The 19,091-nt window shown below is 41.3% G+C and overlaps 1 protein-coding gene across 2 annotated transcripts in view; it reads right to left on the reverse strand.

Moving 5' to 3' along the window:
- LOC117428804 (plexin-A2) overlaps window positions 1-19,091 on the reverse strand; it is a 144,590-nt gene that overhangs the window by 23,645 nt on the left and 101,854 nt on the right. For both annotated transcript variants that reach the window (XM_059004315.1, XM_034047745.3), the window contains exons 13-17: window positions 16,476-16,627; window positions 10,733-10,850; window positions 9,483-9,619; window positions 7,027-7,194; window positions 5,565-5,658 (exon numbers count right to left, since the gene is read on the reverse strand). In XM_059004315.1, coding sequence (XP_058860298.1) covers window positions 5,565-5,658; window positions 7,027-7,194; window positions 9,483-9,619; window positions 10,733-10,850; window positions 16,476-16,627 — 669 coding nt within the window. The remainder of the gene's footprint in view (window positions 1-5,564; window positions 5,659-7,026; window positions 7,195-9,482; window positions 9,620-10,732; window positions 10,851-16,475; window positions 16,628-19,091) is intronic.

Genomic DNA, 19,091 nt, shown 5'->3' on the forward strand with positions numbered 1-19,091 from the left:
CAAATTCCTTTCTGTGGACTCCAGGATGTCTCCACAACATATTTTTTTTAATTTTTATTTAGTTTTTGCAATCTTTAAAAAAAACAAAAAAACAACACCCTAAAATACATTAGTGCAGCAAACACATATGCTGTTAACAAAAGCACAGGATCAGCCAGCAGATACAACCCCCCCCCCTCCCCCCCAGTTATAAATGCATGTGCTAGTTTATCCTCCTATTCCCTTTCATAAACAGCTACATGTTCAACAATGTGCAGATCCATTGTGAGGCTGCCAGACATTTGTACAGAAACCAGTAACATTCAGCACCATGCCTAATTGCTGAGCTGTGTGCAGTTGTAGTTACTTAAAAAGCATGCCAAGGGGACTTGTTAAGCAACTTCTAAGATATTCCTTTCATATAAACTGTAAAACAAGCATGAAAAAAACAAGCAGTAGGGAATGCATTTCTTTCCTTTGGTTATATGTTTCTTTGTATTGTCGTATACATTCTGCCTTATTGCTTAGTAGCAATAGCTGTAATGGAACAATCCACCAAAACAACACGTTTCTGTACTGCCAGAAATGAAGGACATTCGTTCGGGACATGTTTAGCTTATGCAACAGTTCTGTGTGCCACTTCATGTGATTGAAAACCCATCTGTTATCTTGTTCAGGCAAAAAGAATGATAGCATGTAGTGTTTAGATCGCTCTGTTTTTTAATAAACGAAGGCACTGCTGCTTTCTTGCCTGATGAAAACAATTTAATTCTGGTTAAACAAACAGACTTAAACCTTGGACAGAACTCTGCTAACTTGGCTTTCTATTCTAGAGACCCCCTAAAGCAACCTGACTGTTAAATTAAGGATGTCAAATAGAAACAGTACGCTGAGTAGTTCAAGATGTTCCCGAGCTGTGCTGTAATGATTTTCTGATTTATAAATAAAACCTCCTACAAGTACAAGGCACACTGTCCCTGAGGTATTCCAAACAGGGCAGTAATATCTGTGTAAAAATGAAATCGATATTCTGACGGAGAGCTGGAGGTCTAAAGTGCAGGAAGTTACAGTTTTGTTCCCCTTTTAGATTACAATTAGACCTAAATATTGCCAGAATTCTAGAAACTCCTCTCCCCCTCCCTCCCTGCATGGGCAGGAGAGAAGAGACAAAGGCAAGTCAATCGTTTTGAATTATTTACACTGCCCAAGACAACAGGAGCGTGGAAGCAACCTCTTTATTCAAGCATCCGTTCTGTAATAATCCTGTTCACAGATGCTCCAAAGAGCGCACGTTTCATTACATTCATTTAAAGAAATTCCATTCCAACATGTCAGGATAAATGTTTCTTCATATTCATGTGCATCAATGGGTCTGCAGCTGCTACAATGCATTCTTTAATTCACTAATATATATATATATATATATATATATATATATATATATAAAAAAATACCATACCCCCCAGAGAGACGTCCTGTAAATTTCAAATGTATGTATATATTAAAAAAATAAATAAATAAATCACCCTCAAATAGTATCCTGTTATCCATTTTCTGCTATCTTATTTATACCTATATGTGATTTATAAAAACACATGTGTTTGGTTATTGTTCAGTGAGTTTTGCACTACAGTGTCTCAAGAAGCCACAAGCCTTGCTGTGCTGTAAAGCTATATGACAGATAGTTTAAGTGAATTGCCCAGTACCTGACCCCAGTATTAGTAAGGTAGAGTTGCTGCACAGCATGTGTTCATTGGGTAACTGGAAAAGAGAAAGCGTGGAGGGCTCTAATAGGTGCTTACAAACATGGAGGAGAGAGCTGTCTGCTCTCTGGTGTACAAGCAAAACACAATCAAAAGACTGCGCTGCCAAACTGATAAAAAAAACAAGAAAGTCCACCACATCCGAGGTGTGCCACTGCTGGAACAAAACATCAAAATCAAACAACCGCAGACTCAGTATTTCCAGCTGAAGAATATCTTTATTGAGGACAGCGACATCTTTTTCAAGGTTATTCTCACCTGCAGGAATTTGATTGCGCCTTGTCGATAAAGATATTCTTCAGCTGGTAGTACTGAGTGTGCGGTTGTTTGATTGTGTTGCACAATCAGAGACCGTTCAAAAAGAAGACAATGCATTAGAAATCGGAATCTAGCGACTAGCGAAATTCTGCGCAAGAGAAATAAAAGGAGGTAAGGAAATGGAATATAAAAATCATGTCTGGAGATACATCTTGGTGTTTGTAAGTTCTGGTGTGGCTTTCCATCCTGCTGTACCATCTGTTACACCATGGTCGGTCTATGGTGGGTGCTGTGGGTTTAGATTTTTTTTTTTTTAACAACTAAATTCTCACAGTATAAAAAACTGAGGATAGCAGATGCTGGATTTGGCTCCTGGGACTGAAAGTTAATTTCTGCCTTATTTACTGCAAATTTAGCAGCCTGGATTAATGCTACGCATTTAATCCAAATTTAGAGTAAGCAAAATACATCAAAGCCTTTGAACACTGGATGAAAAACTGTGAATAACAAGAAAATAAATAACTGGCGGCGAGCGACAAGCAGCAAGTTGTAGTGCCGACCAATCAAGGCTCTTTTGAATGGTATTCATTAGCATGGTCTATGTACTCTGGTATAAGAAAACACTTGATTGTATTGCATTAAATAGGCTGCTTTTTACATGCCAAGACACAACTCTTGAGCTCTCAATAATACTTTTACTTGATGATATTTTAAGGTTGACAGCAATACAATAATTTGATTTTTTTTTTAACCCAACACTACTGATACTAGATGACAACATCCCCCCTCAACCCCCACCCCCCACCGAACCTTCCTTCAATTAAAACAAACAAAAATTCAAATCACCTCGAAGCATCCCAGGGCACTTCACAATAACACCAAAAAAAACTGACACACGAGCCAACAGCCAAGCAATCCAGCTAAAAAATACGCCACCTCCAACAGATATGTTTTTAAAATTGATTTAAAAGTTTGAACTGTGCCAATATTCCTAATATGATTTGGGACAGAGTTCCAGAGGCAGGGAGCATAAAACCTAAAGCCCTCACCCCTCCTGAGTTCAGCCAACTTCTAGGAGCTACCAGAAGGCCAGCATTTGAAGGCCCTAAGCCATGAAGTAAGTGTAATCGATCCCCTGACAGGGAGCCAATGCAGTGATTCAAGTACTGGAGTAATGTGTTGTGAATGACGTGTGCGAGTCAGCACTCTGGCTACAGCATTGTGGAGCCGACGCAGTTTAATAAATCAGGAAGGTTTTATTTGTTAATAATTGATGCAAGGGGGAGCATGGAGACACTGAAAAGCAAGGCACCAAGGATTGAGCCTTGTGGAAATCCATACTTCACATCACCGGTTTATGAAGAGTACTGACCCAGAGAGACAAACTGGCGTCCATATAATGGATAGGAGCGAAACCATTCCAAAGCAAGACCCGGAATTCCAATAGAATTCTGTAATCTCTCCAAAAAGATCACGTGGTCCACGGTGTCAAAAGCAGCAGAAAGATCAAGCAACACTAAAATAGACAATTGTCCAGTATCAGCAAACCAGAGGAGGTCATTACAGACCCTCAATAAGGCTGTCTCAGAACCAGACTGAAGTTTTCCCAATTGCCCATTTTTCAACCATCTTAGCAAGAAAAGCAATCAGAAATAGGGCTATCGTTTCCAAGATGATGTGGAGAAAGGTTATGTTTGTTCTGAAGTGATTTCTCATCTGCCAGTGTTAGAGTAAGTGGGACTCTTCCAGAGGTCAGAGGAGTTAACAATATGAGTTATAATAGGACCTAAAACTGACAGACATTCCTTCATAAACCAGGGAGGCCAAGGATCTAAACTACAGGTCTTAAGATGTAGTTTCATTATCACAGCCTTAAGCTTTACCTTAGTTATCACAGTACATTCCCTGAACCTAGCACTGATATTATGGAAGCAATCTGGAGATGTCGGAACAGAGGCAATAGGAACAGAGAGTAACTGGGCCCTACACTTCAATTTTATCAGTTGAAGTAAAAATTACTCACAAATATCTGTTTGATCTCCACGCACTGGTGTAGTTGTTTTAGGGTTTGAGAGTTTATCAACAATATTAAGCAGTGCTGCTGGCTGATCTTTACTGGTGGAAATAATATTAGAAAAATAAGACAATTTATCAGTAGTCAAGGCCATTTGATATTGTCCAGATGCATGTTAAACAAACAAGAGGTTAAACAGCTATTTCACAAAGTCTGGTGTAGCTTTAAGGTTATATCTGCAGTGTGTGTTGCAAATAGGGTTGCCACGGCTGCAGCACAAACTCTAAACTCTCTTTAGAAATCCCATATCCATCCAATAGGAACCACTGACAATATTACTACTATAGTATTGACAACCAATTCATATTGTCTATTTTAGTAATATATTATCCTGATTTATCTAACTTGTGCTCAATTTTATGGCACTGACATTTAGTGTCCCGGGAAGGAATCCTGAGACACCTTCATCAAACCCGGGACGATGCAGGGAAAACGGGGACAGGCGGCAACCTGAGGCGTTAGCTTTTGTTATGGCAGACAAGAGCGACCAAGTAAATCTACACCTGAATCTGCCCCAGGAGAATTTCCCTCTTATTATTATTATTATTATTATTTTTTTTTTTCAAACAGATCTGAAACACGGCTCATTTACTTTATTAAAAGCGGTCCTTCACCCTGGAGACAAAACGCCAAATCCAATCAGCATAGATTTCCTTTCCTCTCAGCTCTTACTGTTTCATTCCGTTTAATGCTGACGGCTTTTGACCAAAGTTAATCTTCCATTACAACCCATTAAGACATTTTCTGAATTCCATTATACCTACCAGAGTGGTTTTTAATACAGATGATGAAGAAAAAAAAAAAACATATCGCCTCACTCTTAACATGTTTATTTATTCACTGCAACATTCTGATTGAGGTGATGGAAGAGACCTTTTTTTTTTTCAGCACCCCGCTGTCTATGACCTGTTTTGCTACGGTAAAGACGACTTGCTCGTCTTTCTTGCACAGGTTTTTATTGCCCGATCCAGCAGGGTATCAGCTTGGTATCAGCTGGTACGACATTTAGACAATGCAGTTCTGACATTCTGAATGACAGCATTGAGGAGAACCTTTCAACAGAGGCCAGCTTTCGGGTCATGTGAGCATTATATCTCTCTACTGTTGAGTTATTTTTCCACCACATTGCTTCAGATCTGACATTTCTATAACTACATGGATTTAATGGAAGCCATTCCCTTCTGGAGGTCTTTCTCCGTGACACTGTGCAGTTAGGTGTGGGAATGAGATTGCATTCCATTGTTTAGACTGTGCTTCTTGCCATGGTCACCATGCTAGTTGGACTGAACATTATACCAATTTTAACAGTACACTAAAAACAAATGTGTGGTTTTTTTACATTAAAATAAATAAAATAAAGCAGCATCGACATGTCACAATGGGTACTATGATGTCATAGACCCACATGGCGTGATGAGGTCACAAAGGGGCTTTGGCTGCATTAAATGAAAGAGTAAGGATGAAAACCTCTGGAAACTCAGCTTACTCACATTGTCTGACTCGTGGCCGTTGTATTTCACTCTGATCCGGGGCTCCTGAATCACATCCAGGTTAGTCCCTGTGATAGTCAGGGGAGTGTGGCCGCTGTGAAAGAACATGAACAACTATTAGAGTGAAAAAGAAGAACAACTATTAGAGTAAAAAAGAAGAAATGATAACTACAATATACAGACCACGTTGACACATCAGTAATCTCTCTATACAAACACCTCAGACATCATCATACAGAGCGGTTACTAATGAACGAAAGAATGATTGACAAAGCAAGTAACTTTTCAAAGTCTTGACTGTAACAGACCCACCCCACCCCTTTTCTGGATTTTAGCATCAGTAGCCTTTTGCAGCAGGTCTGATTCTCTTAGATTGAGTCATCCAAGAACACAAAAACTGGGGGGAGGGCATTAAAAAGTCTTTTGTTGCACAACGTGTCCTCTAAGTGACGGGGCTGGCCCTTGCAGAGACTTGTGTTTGTATTACAATGCGATTCCGTGACAGCTCCTGCATGTGCTGAATCGTCCCTGTCTAAAGCAGTGAAGTGGAGCCGGTAATCACGCAGTAAGCAGATGGCTCTGCCTTGTCCGGTACTGTACAGTCAGACACGAATGCCTCCAGCACACAGGCCTGTTCCTCTCTCTGCCTGGAAGTTAAATGAAGTGCGGAGTTGAAGGGCAGGTAAAGGAGAACTCGGAGCTGCTTGTGTTGAGTGACAGCGTCAGCACACCAAGCTCTGATATCAGCAAGGGGACAGGACGTCTTGAAAAATCAGATAAACCGCACATCACTGGCCACTTGGCATTTCACTGCAGAGTCTCATGCTGTAATGAGTGCCATTATCTTATCGTGCTGATATTCTTTTTTGGAAGCTGGTTCTCCTGAGCACAAGAATATTTATTTAAAGATATTTAAGGAGGATGGCTTCAGAGGCTGGTTTTCTTTTTTGTATAATTTAACACTGCTATGTGCCTTGGGTTGCTTCAAATGACATTCACTATTATTATTATTATTATTATTTATTTCTTAGCAGACACCCTTATCCAGGGCGACTTACAATTGTTACAAGATATCACATTATTTTTACATACAATTACCCATTTATACAGTTGGGTTTTTACTGGAGCAATTTAGGTAAAGTACCTTGCTCAGGGTTGTGGGATTAAACCCACAACCCTCCAGTCAAGAGTCCAGAGCCCTAACCACTACGCCACGCTGCTGTCCTATGTATATGTATATTCCATATTATTGCTGTGTATTGGGACAGAGTTTTGCTCCAGTACAAATTCTGCAACAGCATTTGCAACTAATAAGAAACACATTTAAAAGACCTGTAGTTAAGAATAGTTTATTTCAATATTTCACACAATACAGTTGGACACAAGCTCAAGCTTCTGGAATATGTTCTATTTATTACAAATCAATTCTGTGTTGCAAGAGAGCCGAATAGACCCCTCTTACCTGGCAATGCTCCACTCGGGTTCGATTCGCTGCACGGTGGGGTCCTCAATGTACTCGAACTGCAGGCTCTCCTCCACCTGGGCATGATCCACACTGACCCCGATCCGGGCCAGGCCGACTCCAGTGGGCGAGGGCGCGGAGTAGCAGACAATCTCTGTCATAGTGCGCCTGCAAGAGAGGTGGCAGTTTAACACAGTGACAAAGCAAGACAGCAAGCTATGTGAACCCTGGACTCAGAGATGAGGCACCTTAATCAATCAGACGCTCCACCTAGCCTCTGGAGTTCTTTTTTGCAGATTTTCTTGTGGGTGGTCTAATTCCTATCGCCAGTCTGCCCACACATTTGTGCATGGTTACTTTGAGCAGGCTGGTGTTTCCCTGTGTGCTCTACCGCTGTTTCTTTGAAGTGACCTACACTGAGCATTCCTTCGGCTGATTCCCCACTGAACTTCAAAAGAGCTTGTACAGCAGCGCTACCCCTGGCAGAATTCATCGCGCCGTGCCCAGGCCAGCGGAATCAGTCACACTGAAACCATTGGCAACCTTACAACAGCTAAACCTGGGTGGCGCTGTGGAAATATCCTTGCAGTCCTCTGCTTTGAAGTTAATTAGTTCACACTAGAGCCTTGCTACCCAACCTGAGCCTCACAGGACCCAACAGTAAGTGTCGGGTTTGGGTCGGGTCGGGTCGGGTGTAGTTTGTATATTACAGTTCAGGCTCGGATCGGGTCGGGTCAGTGTTATCAGTGAGTGGATTATGCTGTTTTTAATTTTAAGTGAGCATTTTTTTCTTCCTCTGTGTGCAAGTGCTTCCTAAAACTCACTTTCTGCTGCACGATTTTTGAAAAACCACTTGCCATGCACCATAGGTTCCTTGAGAAATTACCTTTCTTAATATCATCTCACAAATCGGCTTACTCGTTTTGCGCAGCGTGTCAAATGCTGCATGGCCGGGCTTTACTAAGTAACCACAGGATATAATTAATTTCCAACGCAACCAACAACCAGTAATCATCTCAGCTGATAAACTGACATTTTGTGCAGCCTGTCAAATGCTGCGTGGGCGGTCTTAACGGGATTGAGTTCAGTTACAAAACACCAACGTCACCAAATTTTAACAGTCAGTCTTATACAAATGCACACAGAAAAAAAAATAGGCTGATGGAGGGGAAAAAAATAATTCTCAACAGGAGACGGTGTAGCAGTGGAGCGTTGTTGCTGGAAAGGGTACAAATCAGTTTGGAAAAATTACAACATTGTTGTATTCAGTGATAATAAAAGTCCATTATGTGGCTTTGTACAATGCAAATTTTGCAAAATATTACTGAAATATGACAGCAAAAAGACGGTAAATTCATCTCTGCAACAGCATACTGATGTACAGGTAGTGGACAAAAAAATGGAAACACCAATGTAAAGTCACTTAATAGGGCATTGGGCCACTATGGTATCCCGCTCTGTGGAGTTCTCGGCGGACCGTTTTTGATGAAACTGTCTGCGCCCCAGGTTGAAATTTGCCGTCAATTGATCTGTAGTTGCTCGCCTGTTTAGTGGATCGGGTCGCGTATGTAAATATTTCAAAGGGTTCGGGCTCGGGTCGGGTTCGAATTTGTTTGGTTGAGTTCGGATCGGGTTTTAAATTTAGGCCCGAGCAGACCTCTAGTTCACACAATAAACAGAGGGGGTCGGGTATAGAGCTAAATCTTTACACTGAATAACACTTCATTTCTAATGCAGTAATCGAAATCAAAAAGCTCCACCACATTCTCTGCTTTTGACCTCCCCACTCCCCAGCTAAAAGGCCATTCAAAATCAGTTCAAGTATAGTGTCTAAAGCACTTAATACCACACTAGCCAAAAAGGCACAGATTTAAACAACTGCAGCTTCCACTGTTTCAAGGCAGGCCACGGTGCTGACTACACTGGCGTGGCATTGACTGTGCTGTGCACTGCAGCCACGTTCTGTCACTCTAGGTCCCTCTCTCTGCCTATTGTCCGCAATTATCCTGCCCGCAGTCAGGCAATTAGCTGCGGTCTTTATGATTAGCCCATCACAGCGAATCTGCCCACAATTCCTATCACCGCACCCCCCCACCCCTCCTCTGGTCAGACAGGGTTCCGAAATAGAATGTTGCAATTAGCTGGCATCTCATTAAAGCCGTTTCATCTAAATCAACCTCCCAGCATTACAGCAGGAATTGAGTGGCTCATCTTTAAATAGAAAAGGCCAAACAAGCTTTCTGGCTACGGCATGCTGCTGCTGCTGCTGCAGCAGCTTGACTCTTTTATTAAAGGAATGATCTAGAAGGAATGATATATTGGGTGCTGGTGCAATGGTGGAAAATCTGGCGTTCACAACCTGGATTATACAGAGGTTTCCCTAACACCCACTAACTATGTATACAGAGAGAGAAACAGGTAGTTAGGTAGATATTGTTGAGGTGTGTCTGTCTTACTCGTAGAACTCGCATGTCTGATTCCCGAAGAAGACAGAGACGCTGCTCCCAGCTCCCAGGTTTTGCCCCATTATGGTCACCTTTGTCCCCCCAGACTCCGGTCCCCGACTGGGGGACAAGGCTTCCACAGTTGGTTCCTGAAAACAAAGCAGGACATAAAATCTAAAGTTGTAGCATCGTCTAAAATAATCACAGATCTGAGACAGCGCAGTACCACTGCTGTACTGTATATCCCACTGCACAGCAATGCATAGTGGTTTGATCCACTCCTGGTTTCACTAGGAAGGTCAAGATGACACATCTGAGCTTGTTACCTATACACAGTGGCTGATCAAGCTCGTATCAAAAACCTGGAATGGGTCAAACTGCTATGCAGTGGGAGTCTTATTTCCATCCCTACATAATCCGATATTTGAGGTTTGTTTGGTGCTTTGATACCATAGTTGTTTTACTTTAAAAAGACATTGAACTCAAAAGTCGAGTTTGGTCTGTGGAAGGATGTGTAATTAAATATTACATACAGTACAGCGCTATGCAATTAAAAGAGTAAACCCAAACGCACCTTAATTACTGTTTATTTTACTGCACCAGTGCTGTGGGGGTAATCTCACGACACAGTGAAAAGTATGACAGTCACAAACAGTGGCACGCATCAAGAGCTGACAGGCAGTAATTATAACAACCTCAGATGATTAATCTGTTAAGGGGGGCAGGGTTAAAAGAAAGTCTGTGGGCAACTGTATGTGCTCCTAAACTAAAATCACATGTATAATTACAACTACTAATTATGTTTGCATAAACTGCACTTTATCTCCAGGGATCGCACAGCCTCACCGCCCATCTGTGTTATCCACAGTGCTTTGAGTTTAGAGGATAATTGATAGCAGGTAATGGAAGAATGCAAGACATAGCCAGCAAAGGACACGGTGTCTCTGATAGTTATGATCCTCCTCACAGAATGGGTTTTTTAGTGTGGGGTTACCTACACAGAACCATCATGTTTTCTGTTTATCCTACACAGAAACCTGTATTTTTAAACCTAGCTGTACAGGGTTTTCACACATTTGAGACGTGATGCTGTCAATTTGCTTTGCAACATTTCCACGTTTGAGTAGCCGTAACTCTAAATGTTTCGGTATTGCTAATGTCTGTATTCAAAGATCAGTTTTGCTTTTGGGGAAAAAGCATGCATCTATCTCCAGTATTTACTGAAAGAAACGGTATCTGAGGGATAAGTTAGCAACACTCACCACGAACGTATAGAGCTGCGTGGATCTGGTCTTCAGTTCCGGTTTGCACTCCCCAATGCAAAGCTCAACCGGTCCGGGTGACATCTGTGGCTGGACCGGCTCCATCTCACACACGATCCTGCAAGAGACAGCCTGCGGGCTCAGGAGCAGTGCTAGGTTCTCAAGGCTACAGGGCGAGGAGGCGTGACCTCATGTGAGGTCTTTAGTAGGGATTAATAAATCCAATACTTTGATGGATGCATTTACCTGGGCTAACCTGCAGATAACGCTCAGAATATGCATGTTCAGACACAAATAAAAAAAAAAAACCTTTTGCCTACAAAGGTCGTACACCAAGAAAGGTGCTCCTGCGGCGACTGAATAAGCCTGTGAGGTTGACAAACATCACTGCTGCACCGACGCACTGGTGGGCATTAGGGGGTTACATCTGAGAGGGTAACCGTGGTGTCCTGTTGGCATGGATACAGTAAGATATCACGCCGTGACAACACATTAACGATAAGCCCAAACCAACCTGCCGGAGGGATCAATAAGAGTGGATCAGATAAGTCATCAGATGGCCTGATCAAATATCACCAAATCATCAGGTGGAAAGATCAATTGGTTTAACATAAAAACGGCAGCTATTGATCGCTCCTAACAGCGAGTAATAAAAAGGGTAAGCAATCATCAACCTGATCAGCAGGAGACATGCTTATTACTGGTCTTATTTAGTGCACTTCTGAATCACAAGTAGGGAGTCTTCCACTCCAAGCGTGGGCCTTGCAGTCCAATTGTGACCACCTGTCCCAACCTATGTGACGATTACAGTGCGTGACACATGCAGCTGCTATGTATTGCAGGAATGCAGTTTTTACTATGGCTAATCATCTGTAGTTTTAATAAAATATGTCCAACAGTTCCACCTCACTGTGGCTAAAAAAGCCTTTAAAGAAGCAGTTGGAGATTATTTATCTTGCACACAACTAAACATTATCATTTTAAGAAGATATTTGCTTAGAATAGAAGTTTTGCTTATAATGCACCTACTGTACTATTTCATTCTGCTGCCCTGCAGTTATAATATAGCAATGCAATGTAGTTATCCAGTGGAGCTGAACACATAATTTTACACAGTGTACTGTACTGTATATCTGAAATCAGGACACAGCACACTTAACTGGGGAGGTTTAGGTCAATGTGACCCTACAGGGATCTATAACCTGCCCTTGCATTAATAACCCTCCTCCAGAAGTGAAAACAATAGGGTGAGTGGCACCCAAAACACAATAACATTGAAAAATGTCATTTTTTCCCTCTTAGCTGCACATCTGCCTTTCCTCGCCTGGTTTCTAATTTTCCCCAGACATTTTTTTTTGCAGCAAAACAAATGAATTCACTCCTACTCGGATTAAACTGCTGTCAGAGCCAATGCGCGACTAACAAATTGTCCCCTACAGCAAGTGGCATGCAGCGCATTTCAATCAGAAAGGTTCCACATAAACCCATATTGCGTGGAGGAGCGCTGCTCACGGCAACACAGGGCCGGTTTCTATACGGAGAGGATTGGGTAATGCAAAGTAAATGCTTGATGAAATAAATAAAGTGATTTAATATAAACCATGTAAGCAAGCGGCAAGGGTTGCCAAACACTTGCTTAAAAAACAGTTTATTAAAAGCTTGGAATAAGCAAAAACTATTTTAACAGGTCAAATATAGACCACGCAATATTTCTAGTCTTCCCTATACATTATTGCATATTAAAATCCACATTAAAAACACCTATCGACTAAAGACGTCATTGACCAAGCAGGTAAGAATTAATGTGAGTGCCTAGTTGGTTTGTGTGGAGCAGTATTGTGTTTCTAAGCTCCTTCTCTCTTTCAATCCCACACTGGACTATTCAATAGACTACAATGCATGTCATTAAATTCACACCATACTCGCTATAAGGCACACAAGCCAGCCTGTTCAATAGATCTTCAACAGCAGCAGATCTGAATAGCGCCACTTTGAATAGTGGTTGAAGATGATGAATTTCAGACTTCAAACCGTGCATGTTAGTCTCTCTCTCGTTTGTGTCTGTAAAATGATGTCAATCACTTAGTAATGTAAATGACAGTTTTATTGCAATATGTTCATGGCTACTTGGATAGGAGTGTTTTTTGTTTGTTTGTTTACTTCTTTCTTGATTAAAACATGCTTTAAGGACTTGCAGAAACAACATGTGCCAGGGTCCCACTTTAAGCCCCTGCTCATTAAAGTATGAAGATGTGTGGGATGGGTCTGGAAATGAGCTTCAGTAGGAAGCCTCAGTGTTCATTCACACATGCTGGTTATTAGATTTAAAATAGTCGCGCTTGATTAGGTCCAGTGCTTACCCACAGAGCTCCATGGCAATTCAAATGAAATTGGATCTCTCAGCCCGGTAACCCTTAGATCACACTAAAGTGATAGGAACTCTCATAAAGAAAATAGACATTCGTGATTGAGTACTCCAAGGCATACAGCCGACACCAGAATTTTAAAAAAGGACCATAAAACAAATGATTATGTTTCTTTGCAATTTTGTCTGGCGTGAACTCTAGCGTGCTCTAAGGCTCTGTCTGGCAAATCAATTGCACAGCAAGCAAGCAAAATTGCATTTTAGCTTAATTTTTTTCAGTGCTTGTTAGAATGTAACAAAGGAAAACACCAGTTACTGTATATTTATTACCTGATCTAATAGGAACTCGGACTATGTTTGCATGCAGCCTTGAAACACACTGTTGCTTGACAAAATCTAGATCAGTCACCGACCTGCTGAACCAACGCTGTCCATGTTTCATTACAAAGGGAAATCTGGATCTGATAAAAAGGTTCAGAAAGCACTGTTGACCTTTTTTGGCTTTCAGTTTGCCAGGCGGGTTTATTGTTTTGTACAATAGATAGAGTAAAAACTAATAAAAAATAAATAATAATAATCAATTCGATTTTACATTTGAAGCACGTAAGGTGATAATAAGTAATCAAGTAGGTGTGAACTGGTAATTCCGAATATCCTCATATAATACAGAACTCCTTTTGATAGTCTGACTCATTGTGAATATTATTTTTATCCTGCTGAAACTTGCCAATACTTACTCCAGGACCTCACTGATATGCAAACTAATTGTTGCCTCTGGGCTTACGAATGCAAATGCAGTAATAGGTGCACAAGGAATACTGATTTCACTTCTACAGAACTCCTCTGTTCCGTTTCTTCTGGCAATGCATCCGGACTACAGATGGGATGGGATTTTAGGCAAAGTCTATATCCCAGTCCATCCGGATCCAGTCCAGAGCTGGATTGGATTAAACTTGTTTTAAACCGTCATACTAATTTAACCGCAATAAGAGATTCGGTCACTTGTAACGAGGGTCAGTATTGTCTGGCAGTGTCGAGTGTATCTTAAATTTCTTATTCAAATTCATTTTGCATATTTATGTTCTGTGAATGAAATAGCCCTTTATTTTGGTGCAGTGTCATCTTGTTTCACATTTCCCTGTAGCTTCCAGGCTTGGCTACATCGGAGTCCAGTTTCAAGTGCTTATGCTCTCTCACGTTTTGTTCCCAAATAATTCAAAAGCTGAAAAATTGCTGACAGATGTTGAGAGTGCAATTGACCCTCTCCACTGCCATCTCTTTTCTGAACTTACTCCCTTCGGAAAAATAAAAATAGGCAAGAGTTTCACTTGTTTTAATTAGCCCAAGCTGAAGCTGCTGTGCCAGATATTCATGTTGACACTACCAACGGGAGCTAGGTATTTTATACAGCTAATTAGGGAATTCATTTGTTATGAAACCATTTACATACACCAGCCTTCTGAGCATGGAACGCAAGCCTCTCAGCATGCTTCTGTCTTTAAAACAATACCCCTGCTTTTTATTTAAGTGCACCTGTAAGATTCTGAGTGGCTTCGTTAGTTTGTGGATCCCAAATTAAAATGTGTATTAAATTAAGCAAATAGAAGTAGTAGCACACTAACACTGCACTGTGAAGTGAGGTCATCATAATTACAGCTGCAGTCTAGCCTCTGCAATTAAAATAACTGTACAGTACTGTTGCGTAACAGCTGTCTGTATTACATTTTGAAGCTACAGTTTAATGCAGTATTTTTTTCTTCTGAGCTTCACTTCAGTTCAACTCCTGACCTGATCCAATTAAGAATGCTCTTGCATTGTGTTTCCACTCAGAAAACTCAAACAAACAGAGTAATTAGCAGCTCTAGTCCTGAATTCCAGTTGCACTTAAAAAAGCAAACATGTTCATCAGTGAGAGAAAAGCCACAGAGGCATTTGGAAGAAACAGCTTTCAGTTGGGGGCCGAGGTTGCTGAGTCAGCTCCCTGGTTCAGTATATCTCTCCCTTTCCATTGTATATGTGTCATCATTTACGCATGTTATAAATATAAACGATCACATACGATACATACAAGAAGGTTAGTGTGCTCAAATAGAGACAGATGTGCCTTTCAAAGCAATCCCAGCACCACACACACACACACACACACCCACAGAGCACTGCAGGGACTGAACCCCTCTCTAGGGGAGAGCGTCACGGTCAGGTTCAGATCAAGAATCCCCAGGATCCCTTATATTGAGCATTGCAGAGTGAGGTGCGCCACTCGTTCCCCAATGGTGTTTGTACATCCACCTTGACACTACCTAGGGTGACCAGATTTCCATAACTCAGAACCAGGACACATAGTTTAAAAATAATTTTAAAATTATACCATTTCGTTTTTTGACTGCACCTTCCCTTTCCAATTCGTGGCCATGTATAACCATATGTACAGCTATTGTTAGCCTCAATTTGCATACTTTAGAATATTATTCTGGAACCATATTTGAATATGATTGGCGATTGTTTAACTAATTAATGTAAGGAGTGCTATCTGGTGCGGTTGCAGACCGTTGATGGGAAAAGCGGAGTGTGGTAAAACCAGGACGTCTGGCCCCCCTACCACTGCCTGGTATTTCCGCTGTAACGGGTTCGTCCCTGGGACTCTGCCTCAAGGCAACTTAACATTGGACTACTTTTTGGGAGAGCAATGCAATACCGGGCTCTGATGGAGTGGATAGGGAAGTGATAGCAGAACAAAAGCGTTCCTTCAAAACAGAGGTTTCTAACAGTGCTGAATGCATGATCAAAGACAGTACTTCTTTTCACCCAGAAATGATCTTTACATTAAAATAACCCAAGGATAAAATGCTCAAGCTAGTGAAATAGTTTCAGCATTTTAAAATTGCATACCAATGGGTATATAAATGTGGTCTGCATTTTTGTAGGTCTTTTTTTTACTAGACCTATTTGCATCACCCTGTAGAATTAACTAATTTTGTTTCATAAAGTCGAATGAAGCCTGCTGAATAATGTTACATTAATATATTGAATTACATACTGCTTTGTAGTTTTCCATATACTTAATGAAAAACTGACAAAAATTGAAAAATGTGTCATTTCCAAATCTAACATGAAATACTGTACTACTATTATGGCTTTCGATAGACTTTTGCGATATCATTTTGAAGTTTCTTTGATTACATGATGTTAAATAAAATATCTAAATTGTGTTCATATATATTTTTTTTATTATGTCTCAATCCTAGAATTCTAGGTGATATTCAGCGATGGCCAAAATTCTAGGTGAAAACGTTTGGCCATCGCTGTACAGATCTGCAGTGTTGAAAGAGTTTATCAGGAGCCAGTAATAAATACTGTCACTAGTAACAGATAACTCACTGTTCTGCAATGATGTATCCGTCCTGTAGGGGGCTGCACTGCACGCCGGCCACCTGCACGTTGTGGATGATCTCGGAGAAGTCCAGGCCCAGGTTGACTCCGTGGATCGTGACACGCGTCCCTCCTTCGGGAGGACCGGCCACCGGGGTCACCTGGACAGACAGACAGACAGACAGCGTCACTCTCCAACTCACAATTAACTTCACCATGGGACAAAGCTGAGAAGACAGCATTGATTATGGCTAGATGTACAGTACGACTTTATTTGAAGATGTATTTAGCTGGCAAGGTCTACTGAGATGTCCTGGTGGAGGTCTTTCCCACCCACTTGTCTGTGAATGTATTGACCAGTATTGAGATAGATATAGATGTACAGTAGATGTAGTCACACCGACACAGCACCCCTAGTCTTACTGCAAAGTGACCTGAAGATCTTCCACATCCACACGGTAGACAATCCAGCCACAGGACAGCACCTCTCCCAGCGCTCTCTCACACCATGCAGGGCCTGTGATTGAGGCTGCTAAAGATCCATATAACCAGCTTTAGCACCGCTGTTCAAAACCCTGCAAACACTGCCAGTTATTCTGACCACCTAAAACAGAATGACATTTTTGTGTTTGTTTCCTGGAATAGCTTCAGAGCTTGTACTGCATGCCTGCTGTCCTGGCACAGTAGGTCAATGCCATAACTAGGGTTTCAATCCCGTTGTACCGTATGTTGGTTTACTACAGAAAGCAGTCTTATCTAAATCACTGACTTCTGCAAGCATTCTTAACAGCCTACTGCAGTTTGTAAACCTATTCCCCCACACAATATATCAAACAGGGATTCAATTACCACCTACAATTGCCACCTTCTAATAAAACACAATACGGGTACACTGTGTGACCTTGGCTACTGCTTTACACGCTATACAAATCAAGAGACCCTCAGCCTTGGCAATCCTCCATGTCACCAAGCTCCCTATGGGTGTGTATTGCATTTGTGTATTCATGTTACTCTGTGTGTGTAATGTAGATGCCAATATACAAAGAAATGTAATACTGTGCTGTACTGCACCAGACACCAATCCCTGTTTTATCAGTTTGTCATTCAAATAACTATTCTAGAATGTAAAAATAAAGACTGTTCAATTTCCCTACGTTGCCTAGTGGCAATGCTACATTGTAACCTAGATTTAGTGGACATTAATTGCTTACTGTGTAGAGTAACTGCCATTGCTGAGCCTGAGGGCCAGAATAAATGAATCTTTCATTACTGCTCGGGAATGCAAGAGATAGTTAAAACAAACTGTAGAGGAAAGATGCCGGGCTAAATATATCTGTGGTGTCTCTAGAAATAAAGAGGCGCCCCTCAACACATAGTAGCTTTAATGGAGGGAGTTTGCCTTGTGATCTTTGTACACTGGCACACAAAGTCAGGTGCATATTCTTTGATTGTAAGAGAAGTGACACATGCAAAATTGGTGCTTCCAATCCGGATGATCGGAGTCTCCTGCATTCTGACGCAAGATGGTCTTTGTTTTAAAAGACTTGGGGCTTCTTTGACAGTATAGCGGTCAATAAGATTGTGGTCTACCTCCTTTTTTTTGCACACCTCAGATTCTGGGCATGCAGTGTAATCATTTTAGCTATGGTGAAACACTTCCACGTGTACAAGTTTCAATCTGCCTGCCACAGCGGATTACTACTGATAGGTGTTTGCAAAAGTTCTAATCCCACTGCATTTACAATATCGGGAAGAGGGTGGATTGGGTTAGCAGGTAACGGCTGACCTGGATGCTTAACCTTATACTGCATAAGAGAATTTGGGAGGTATTTGCTCCGCCTACTATTACTGCTGCACCACAAAATAAAATGACAGTGTGATTTGCATTAAACTTCAGAGACTTTCTCAAATGCCTCCAAGACAGCTGAGAGATACTTCCTGTACACAAATTATAGCTGTTGCTCAAAAGCGATACTGGAGAACACTCTGAAGCAATCAGAGGAGATAATCACTAAGGAATTATAATGATATAGCCCAGTGTTTATTCCATAAGGATGGGATTTTTCTGCCTGTAATCTTGGATGGCTGTTTCAGTTACTCTCCCTGATAACAGTGATGCTGAGAGGCAGAGAGTGGCATCAGGAGTCTCAGTGATTCTCCCATTTCCCTCCTAAGCACTCTGCATGTTAACTTCGGAATGGTGCGGCCCTGCCTGAGGTTCCTACATGAATTGATTTCTATTTTACCGGCTGATGGATTGTCGTCTTAACCTTGCATTTCATCCTTGCAGTGCTTTTAGCTGATGTTTAATGAATCAACCTTTTAACTTGAGGCTGCTGTTCTTGTGCAGCTCTGTGTGTCTCTCTTTTCGTTGGCGTTCGATCTGCTGAATGGCACTTGTGTTGGTTGTGCCTTGCATGCAGAAAGCAGGTAGAATTTAAAACGGTTTGAAAAGACAGATCTGAAAACAAAATAGTTCATACTTTAGTTTAGGATCAATACAATCAATACTGCACTCATCAATGTGTTATAAATAGGGCTTCTGATTTGCGGTTTTAACCGATAAAACCCGATAAAACACCCCCGATACAAAAAAAATAAAATCGGTGGATAGCCAATAAACAC

This window comes from Acipenser ruthenus, chromosome 29 (assembly GCF_902713425.1).
Source record: "Acipenser ruthenus chromosome 29, fAciRut3.2 maternal haplotype, whole genome shotgun sequence".
Lineage (NCBI taxonomy): Eukaryota > Metazoa > Chordata > Actinopteri > Acipenseriformes > Acipenseridae > Acipenser > Acipenser ruthenus.